This window comes from Pelobates fuscus, chromosome 3 (genome assembly GCF_036172605.1).
Source record: "Pelobates fuscus isolate aPelFus1 chromosome 3, aPelFus1.pri, whole genome shotgun sequence".
Taxonomy (NCBI): domain Eukaryota; kingdom Metazoa; phylum Chordata; class Amphibia; order Anura; family Pelobatidae; genus Pelobates; species Pelobates fuscus.
In genome coordinates, this window is record NC_086319.1 from 94398848 (window position 1) to 94408869 (window position 10022).

Here is a 10022-nt window from a genome sequence, read left to right on the forward strand (position 1 = left end):
ATATACATATTATATATATGTAACGTCATACGTAATGTATTTTAATATTAATATTAGTATATATATTAGTATTAAAATACACTTAGAATGACGTTACATATATAATATGTATATATATATTATATATATAATAGATCTACATATATATATTATATATATATACGTATAATTACAATAATAAATAAATAAAATAATAAAATAAATAAATAAAATATTGAAACAAAATTTTAAATAAATGATATATTCATATGTAATTTCATTCTAACTGTATTTTGTTATTAATATATATATATTGGAAACAGAATACACTTAGAATGACATTCTATATATATCTATCTATATATAAAATACAAATAACCGCAAATATATATAGATAGATAAATACATATAATTACATGAAAGATTACATTAGTATACACGTAGAATTTAAATACCTATAAATGCATATATATTAAAATTCTACGTGTATATTTAAGTAATTTTTTAACATAATTATGTCATTTAATTAATTAAAATTTGATTGACATGCCTGACAACACAGGGAGAAAGTGCAGAGAATTTAATTCGCAAGCACTATATTTGACCCTGTAACTCTCCAAGACACCATAAAACCTGTATATAGGGGGTACTGTTTTACTCGGGAGACTTCGCTGAACTCAAATATTAGTGTTTCAAACTGGTAAATTGTATTACAACGATGATATTTTAAGTAAAAGTGACGTTTTTTGCATTTTTTACAAACAAACGGCACTTTTATGGACTATATTATTGTTGTAATATGTTTTACTGTTTTAAAACACTAATATTTGTGTTTAGTGAAGTCTCCCAAGAATAACAGTACCCCCCATGTACAGGTTTTATGGTGTTTTGGAAAGTTAGAGAGTCACATATAAGGCTCGCATTTCATTTTTTTGACATTGAAATTTGCCAGATTGGTTGTTGCCTTTGAGACCGTATGGTAGCCCAGGAATAAGAATTACCCCCATGATGGCATACCATTTGCAAAAGTAGACAACCCAAGGTATTGCAAATGGGGTATGTCCAGTCATTTTTAGTAGCCACTTAGTCACAAACACTGGCCAAATATTAGTTTTTTGCTTTTTTCACACAGAAACAAATATGAACGCTAACTTTGGCCAGTGTTTGTGACTAAGTGGCTACTAAAAAAGACTAAACATACCCCACGTTCAATACCTTGGGTTGTCTACTTTTTCAAATGGTATGCCATTATGGGGGTAATTCTCATTCCTGGGCTACCACACCGTCTCAAAGGTAACATTACTAATCTGGCAAATTTCAATTTGAAAATGGAACGTTCTATATTTGACCCTGTAACTTTCCAAAACACCATAAAACCTGTTAATGGGGGGTACTGTTGTACTCGTGAGACATCGCTGATTACAAATATGTGCATTTTGTTGCAGTAAAACCTAACAGTATTATGACATTTACAGCTAAAATGTGAGGCGGAACTACAAATTAAAAAAAAAAATTCTAATTTCTTACAGTTTTTTTTTTATTTTATTCATAATAAATTGTTTCATATATAAATATTTTAGATGAAATGAAAGCCCTGTTTCTCCTGAACAAAATGATATATAATAAGTGTGGGTGCATTTAATATGAAAGAGGTGAATTACGGTTGAACAGACATATAGCGCAAATTCCAGTTTTTGTTTACGTTTTGTTTTGATCAGAACGTGCACTATTGACTCCGTCCTGAAGGGGTTAAATGAATAGCCCAGTGAATGAAGACAGGAGACGTTTTTATTTGGCGCCGCCAGGGGTCGCTACGCTTCTCACCTTCGATCGTTCTCCAGTCCCCCGCAGTCAAACCTCTTGTCGCGAGATCTCGTCACCCGACTAATGCGAACGGAAGTAGCTCCTCTTTCTCTTTTCCGGCGGCCATAGTGGACTGAGCAGCTGGGTAAGGAGCTCTGGAGATAGACTAAATGTTCAATCCGATTCCATCCTCCCCTGTTGGGCCGAGATTCCCGTCTTTCACGTTATGAGCGTTTAGAGCGGACCCGTGGCCTTTCAGTAGCTGGGATATTGGGGCTGTCAGTGGTAACATGAGGAGTTTAATGTGCGGGGAGCCGGATCATCGCTGTGTGCCCGGGCCCTGCCTGCAGGATAGCGCCTGGGACTGTATGGACAGGGTGGCTAGAGGCAGTGCTGCCAGCTGCTCAAACAGTGTAACTGATCCAGAATACTGGGTTTAGTGTAACAGGCAGACATTCCATTCAGATCACAGGGGACATAAAGTGACAGTGGGGATACCATAACTACTATGTCTTACCAGACTTAAACAGCCAGGCAGCACATGGAATGGGTTGTCTTATGTACCGTTCGTAGGGGTGCTGGAGTCTTTAATCATTGAGGGATCCTGCAGAATTCTTCAATCTAGTACGGGGAACACTTGAAAATGATATGAATCCAGGAACATATAGTGTATCAGGCAACACTCAGTCTTACCGTATGTAAGGGCATGCATGATGTTTGAGTCTGTGCTGTATAGATGTAATAAAGTTATTTTGTAGTCTGTTACATGTCATGATTGTTGAATCTGTTTTGTATCCTATAATTAACTTTGTCAGTGAGTCTGTCTTTCTCATAATGTTGACAGTGTTTTATAGATTAGTGCATAGTCTGTTTATTTGTGTATTTTATTTTAGTAGAATATTTTATATATATATATATGTGTGTGTGTGTGTGTATATATATATATGTATGTATGTATATATGTGTGTGTGTTTTTACAGAGCTTTTGATAGTCTGGTTGTTTTTTTTTGGTAATCTCGGAGACAGGAGTAGGCATTGCTCTTAACATACAAAATTAAGCCCTGCGCTTAAACTTTCACTACTCCTGGGTAGCAGTAATGACTATAGTACAGCCCCAATATACAATAAAAAACAAAGAAAGAGGTGAAAAAGTAGCGGGAGTTTGAGTGCATGGCATAATTTAGTATGTTTGTTATAATTCTTGTTTAGTCTAAGGTGTTTGTGTACGTGTGGGTTAATTTTTGTAATAACTATTGCTTTTATCCTTTTCTTTAGTCACCATGAAGTTCAGTCCGTTTGTTACCTCTGACCGTAGCAAGAACCGCAAAAGGCACTTCAATGCGCCATCTCATGTGCGAAGGAAGATCATGTCCTCACCCCTCTCCAAAGAGCTGAGGCAGAAATACAATGTCCGCTCCATGCCTATCCGCAAAGATGATGAAGTTCAGGTAAGAGTGTGTGTGTCTATGATGGCTAAAAGTGTGTTTTGTTAAATTGCACATTTGCACTCTCTAGTGCAAATCATTCAACATTGGACAAAAATATGTTTGAATTAATGGTGGACCATTATATTCATCAATCTGCAAATTGCACCGGACTTTGTTTCCTGGCATGTTTCTTCAAATAACGCATACTAACATTTTGTACAAAATTTGTCTGTGAATGATTATTTAAAATGTTGTAAATATTAGTTTTATTTCTCCTCTTGAGACTTTCCCTTTCTACAAATATTAATGTATAAAGGGCTGTAAATGGGAGACATATTAATCCATCTACATGGAGCGGTGCCTGTTCTTTGTGATTTTGCACCTCAGTAACGGATGGAACATGATAGTTTCAAATATTATTGGTTGTGCAAAATACTGTTCGGATGTTAATATCTGCCTCTATTCTTTAGGTTGTTCGCGGACACTACAAAGGCCAGCAAATTGGTAAAGTAGTCCAGGTGTACAGAAAGAAATACGTCATCTACATTGAACGCGTGCAGCGTGAAAAAGCAAATGGCACAACAGTTCATGTTGGTATTCACCCCAGCAAGGTAGGTCATACAATTGTCTGTTTTTTTACATTTATTTATTTTATGGATTTTCTTGTGGCATAAAAGGAAAATGCAATATAAATGACAAACATAGAAAATCCTATACTCCTCCTCTCTTTAAAACATATATATTTATTTTGAAAATACAAAGTAGATGGAAACACCTCTTTCTTGGTGCTTTTAAAATGTGTTTCTTAATATTAACAGGGCATGCTTTGCTGAGAGTTGCATACTGGAGTTATCAACTCTTATCATCTGAGACACTCAGGAATCTAATGAATTTAAAAGTTCAGTCATCATATGGGGTATTCTACCGTGAAAGCCACTGTTATTTTTGTGGGCTAAAGTGAAATTTTACTAAGATGAATTTTAGATTGATTATGTAAAAACTCATTCCTAGTAAGGGTTATGATTACCGTATATACTCGAGTATAAGCCAAGTTTTTCAGCACATTTTTTATGCTGAAAAACCCCAACTCTGCTTATACTCGAGTCACTGTCTGTATTATGGCAAGTTACATTGCCATAATACAGACTGGGGGCTGGCAGCGAGTGCTTACCGCTCCTGTAGCTCCTGTCGGCTCCCTTCTCCTCCGCGCTGGTCCGTTCAGCACCTCTGTCAGCTCCCAGTGTAAGTCTCGCGAGAGCCGCAGGGTCATAGTGAGTCTCTCGCGAGACTTACAGTGGAGCTGACAGAGGAGCTGCACGGACCGGCGCGGATGAGAAGGGAGCTGCAGGAGAGGTGAGTGCAAGCCATTTGTAAAGATAACAATAGTCATGTATTTCATAGTGGAACACTGCACCTACAGACTCCAGACACCATGACCACTTGAAATCACTAGAGTAACTCTTTAATACAAATGGAGTTAAGCTGTTCAAAATGGAAATCGGCAGAGAGGTGGAAGAACAGTGTTCTCTTTGTGATTAGCAAATTTTATCGGAGACATTTTTATTAAAGGGATACTGCAGGCATCCAGACCACTTCTGCCTATTGGAGTGGTCTGGGTGCCAACTCCCACTACCCTTAACCCTGCAAGTGTAATTATTTCAGTTTTCATAAACTGCAATATTTACTTTGCAGGGTTAAGTCCCCCTGTAGTGGCTGTCTACTAGAGTCACCAGCCCCTGCCCCCCGATGCTCTTGACTGAGTGTCCCGGGGGCCCGAAGCGCCACTAGAGGGACTTCTGTGTTCATAGAAAACGACGCTGGACGTCTTCACAGTATGTGAGGACCTCCAGCGTCGCCGAAATCCCCATAGGAAAGCATTGTATAATTTCATATGGGGAGGTCTAATGCGCGTGCACGGCCATTGTCGTGCATGTGCATTTGGTCTCCCCCGCCGACGTCGGGGGAGAGTGGGCGGAGCATAACCCAGCGCCAGGGGACATCAGCACTGGTCTCTGGTAAGTCACTGAAGGGGTTTTAACCCCTTCAGCAACTTTGGATGGTGGGTGGGAGGGAGAGGGGCACTAAAGGTTCTTGCAGTGTCGTTTTCCTGGCACTGGAGAGGATACCTTTTTAAGGCTCCCTCCTTAATGAAGGGGTTGGAAATCAGTCTGCAGATGTGGAACATTATGTAGACATAACATTAATGTGGTTATGTGCGTGTAGTGTCACCGTGAATGTCATGTATCAAGCATGTATATGGAAGTGATTCTCAAAGGGACACTATAGTCACTAGGTCCACTACAGTATTGTCCTTTCAGGCTTTTCAATGTAAACCGTACCTTTACAATGTGCAGCTCTATGTTAAGCGCTTCCACACCCCTCATAGAAATGCATCGATTCAATGCATCTCTGTGAGGAGGTGCTGATTAGCCCAGCGCAAGGTTTTGCAGCGAAATAGCTTCCCAATGCTTTCCTATGGGAGGAAGATTATTGTTCTTAGCCAAAGAGGAGGGGCTAGCCATGGCAAAGGATAAAAGGTGACTAAAATTATCTTCATGTTATCTGAAGGGGTCGTTAAACAGTTAACACTATAGTGTTATGAATGCATGTTTGTATTCCTGACACTAGTGTTTCTTCATTATTATTATTTTTTGTCAATCTTTATTTTTGACATGCAAAGATATACAAACAAGCTTGTGATGCCACAACAGCGATTACAAGCTATTCAATAACAGACATCATATAACAGTGGCATGGAATTTAGAATACATAGATAATAAATCAGGCTAGGCAAATGTCTGATTAGGTGATTTAAAGTAGATATGCACAAGAATGGTTAAACTAGGTTTACATGATTAGTCCGGTGTCAAGGTAGGGAGTATAGAATTGCATGCAAACTATAACAAGCAAGGTTAGCATGTCTGGGATAAAAGTAGATGCAATTATTTCAGATGAAGACTAACTAGGTTTTATAGTGTTCCTTTAGATGTTGTCAAAGTTCTACTCCATAACCAAACTTTTGTTTTTTTCCTTCTCTATTAAAAGGAACATTCCAAGCACCATAACCACTACAGACACGTGTAGTTGTTATGGTGGCCTGCCACAGTAAGTAGTAAACCGTTTTAAGAACAGTTTGACAACTTACCTGGGGTCTACTTGGCACCAGTCGTAAACGTCTCTGGAGCTGGAAGCTCCTTGTAAACGGTTTGACTACTGTTATAGGGCTCCAGGTTTCTCCTGACTCCATAACCATTACAATAATACTAACAAAGTATTTAACCAGGAAAGGTACATTCAGTTTATTTATATTTCATATTCATGTGCTCCTTGGTTTTAAATTAAAAAATGACTTAATGTTGGTGTAAAATGTTCTTGATATAGCAAGAAGCCATATTTTGAAACTTTAGTGGGAGCTCTAAGAAACATAACCATTACTGTGGCAAGTAACTTCCTTGGCTTCTAGTGTGTGGTTATGGTTGGCTCTTTAGTTGCTTTCTTGGGGTGGTCAAGATATAGTAGGTTGTTTTAGCTAACCAACTAAAAGCTGAATCTTCAACAGTGAGTTTAATTGGTGTATTCGTTCCATGGGTGGTTTAGTATGTAAGAATGTGTGTGATGGCAGTACACCAACTTTATTGTTGTGAATGGTTCTGCATAGTTCAATTATTTTAAAGTTTTTGTTATTTTGATCTCTTGAAATAAATAACCTCTGAGGAATCTTTAGAAGGTTGTATTCCCCATTTAATGGTATGGATTTGTATGTCATAGTGTAACATGGATACCTTTCACAGTGGGATTAGGATATTAAATGTTTTAGGGATTGTGCACATAAATGTGGCTTGAAGTTTTTGTGTTTTGTTTTCTTTCTTTCTTTTTATTCATAAACACCATGACGTTTCCAAGCTGTGATTTAGTATTTTATAAGGAACATCTCTGTGCTGCAAGCTTTTAGTCTCCCATATAAAATAAATTAGATCATTTTAAACTTGCATTTCAGAGATTTCTGGGAAAATGCACAGTTGTATCTTTCATTTTTTTGTATTACATCTTTTTGAACTGGGCTGGAATACGTAGTGGCCAAAATAGCCGAACTGGATATGTTTATAACTTTCAGATGCAGTGTGTATATACTAGAAATAGTTGTAATTATGCACACAGATATCCCTGACTTGAACAGATTACTTGTCAAGAGTTGGTTTTGGTGGTCATTTTGTCTATTTAAAGGGACACTGTAGGCACCCAGACCACTTCAGCTAATTTAAGTAGTCTGGGTGCTCTGACCCTTTTGCACTTAGTGCTGCAACTTAAAACATTGCAGCTCCAGAGAAACTGCAATGTTTATATTGCAGCTCTAAGTCTGCCTTCTGTGACTGTACCAGAGAGCCACTAGAGGGCTTCCGGAATCCAAACAGACCTTTGGTCCGTTAGCTGGCGCTGGATGTCCTCATGGACCTCCAGCGTCAGATTTTCCCCATAGGAAAGCATTAAATAGTGCTTTCTTATGGGGAGGTCTAATGCGCGCGCAGCCATTTCTGTGTATGCGCATTCGTTCTCTGTCGGCGTGGAGTGAGCCTGACCCAGCGCCGAAGGACATCAGCGCTCGATTCAGGTAAGTAGCTGAAGGGACTTTAACCCCTTCGGCCCGGGGGAGGGGGAGCTGCACTCTAGGAGTCTATAGTGCCAGGCAAACTGGTTTCTCTTGGCACTATAGGATCTCTTTAAGAGTACTATATTGTATAACTTTTATGTTGCCAGTTGATAGTCTCAAGATGAAGTACATTATGCTGGCCAGTTGTAATGCTGCCATTTTACAAACTAAATGTTTTACATACTAAATGTTTTTGTTATGCCTAGGTATAAATTATAAAATGTGGTCTTTAGTTTTAAATAGAAACAATGGCAAGGGTCATTATAGTTCAGTCATTCTGATGTACAACAGAAACACAATCTTCAGTATGCTTCTTGATTTGTGCTGACTACAGCTGATTAATAATTGGTATTTGTTGAGCATAAATCTTTATCTAGTCTGCTGTCCCTTCCATACCAAGTTAGTCTGGCACTGAAGAATTGTATAATAGCAGCAGACTGAATCTGTGTGATACTTGATTTTAAATCATCCAAATTAAATTGTTATGCTCCGAAGAGATCCTGGGTGCCTGCTTACCAGAATGGGTTAAGCAGTCAATTGCTTCAATCCAGCTACCGATTGGGAGCCTCAGACTGGGCATTACTGGAAGGCTGAGAGTGTTGGCTCATGCACTCTGTATATTCATAACTCCCCATTCACAGAGCTGGGCCCCAAAAAATGGTATCTGTTTCACTGTTTTATGAATGGGGAGCTGCTGAGTGTTGACTCAACTGATCAGCGACGCCTGGTCTGGGGCTTCCCAATTGTTTACCTTTTTGGGTTAAACTGTTCATTGACCGTTTAAACACTTTAGGTAACCTGACGCTTTGACCTCCTTGCATCATAACAATTTAAATCCAATAACGTTGTTACGGTGCCTGTACTGTCTTTTTAATTGTCTAAAGTCTAAGATAGTGTTGAGTATGATATTGTAACATAGATACCTATTTGTAACGTAAAAATTTTACGCAACTCTTTGCCTGGGCCTAGGTGGTTTTTTTTTTTTTTGTTTGGTTTTTTTTGGTTGTGTACTAATAGGTGCTGCTCATGATCTAATGTATGGTGCCTACTCCTCTCTAAAAATATAAGGGTCTCTAAATATGTTCCCATTTTTCTTGGCAGGTGGTGATCACAAGACTAAAGCTTGACAAGGATCGCAAGAAGATCTTGGAACGCAAGGCCAAGTCTCGCCAAGTTGGCAAAGAGAAGGGCAAATACAAGGAGGAAACTATAGAGAAAATGCAGGAGTAACCATGTTAACCAATAAAAAAAAAACTGTGCAGTTTCTACAATATATGGCTCTTGTATTTCTTACACATTAAAATGTGTGAAAGTAACTCAATTACCATAGTGGTCTCTGGGTGTTTACAGAATATTCTAAGAGTGTTCCTTCTGTATTCTCTTAACACATTGGAATTCATTGATCAAATATACCTGGATCAGTTTGAGTTATGATAAATGCGTGAATAAACATTACATTTTTATCATCCAGTACAATCGTTACACATGGTACTTGAATATAGGTATGTGCAACATATCCTACAATGTACCAAAAATAATCTGCTGCGTTCCAAATATACCGCTCTGTTTAGATTATCAGGATTTAACATTTACCTTTTATAAATCCCAAACATATTCCAAGATGTAAGAGTATGTAAAACAGATGGATCAAGAGATAGGGCCATGTTCAAATTAGTTTGATTTAGTGTTAGGAATATTACATAAATTAAGAGAAGTGTCAGAATGAATAAATGTGTTTAAAAAAAGATGAGGTAGCCACAAAATAAAAAATAAAATTGGTTATTGCACTCCAGGTACCTATTTATTTGGTGCTATGTGAAGTTTGAAAGAACAAGAGTGATGCTTTCAACTGCCTGCAAGTGTCATTGCAAGCTTACAAACTCATGTAAATTGATGGGACCAATGCCACACTCAAATCTAGACTACAGATATAATGGCACCTTCTGTAAACATTACTTGTTTTTATAGGTGGGATAAAATACCCTACTCTTGCATGCCTGTAGGTTAAAAGACTGCTTGGAGATATGAGAAGATCCACTGGAGAAGGCAATTACACAATTATTTTTTTTTTATATTTATTTATTTTAAATCCGGTTTAATTAGCAGGCAGAAGGTGGCCAATTCTAATACAATCGATAGTTACAAAAGTCTGCAGTTTATGATGG

The 10022-nt window shown here is 38.0% G+C and overlaps 1 protein-coding gene across 1 annotated transcript; it reads left to right on the top strand.

Moving 5' to 3' along the window:
• The first annotated feature begins 1831 nt into the window (after positions 1 to 1831).
• On the top strand, positions 1832 to 9128 carry RPL26L1 (ribosomal protein L26 like 1). Its single transcript, XM_063445229.1, has 4 exons — positions 1832 to 1927; positions 3058 to 3230; positions 3680 to 3820; positions 8959 to 9128. The coding sequence occupies exons 2-4, from the start codon at positions 3063 to 3065 to the stop codon at positions 9085 to 9087; spliced, it is 438 nt and encodes a 145-aa protein (XP_063301299.1). The 5' UTR covers positions 1832 to 1927; positions 3058 to 3062; the 3' UTR covers positions 9088 to 9128.
• The last annotated feature ends 894 nt before the right edge of the window (positions 9129 to 10022 follow it).

Bases quoted from the DNA above. Each gene is read 5' to 3' on its own strand.
- RPL26L1 (XM_063445229.1), top strand. From the start codon at position 3,063: ATGAAGTTCAGTCCGTTTGTTACCTCTGACCGTAGCAAGAACCGCAAA. The intron at 3,231-3,679 runs GTAAGAGTGTGT...TCTATTCTTTAG, and splicing joins GCAAAGATGATGAAGTTCAG to GTTGTTCGCGGACACTACAA. The intron at 3,821-8,958 runs GTAGGTCATACA...TTTTCTTGGCAG, and splicing joins TTGGTATTCACCCCAGCAAG to GTGGTGATCACAAGACTAAA.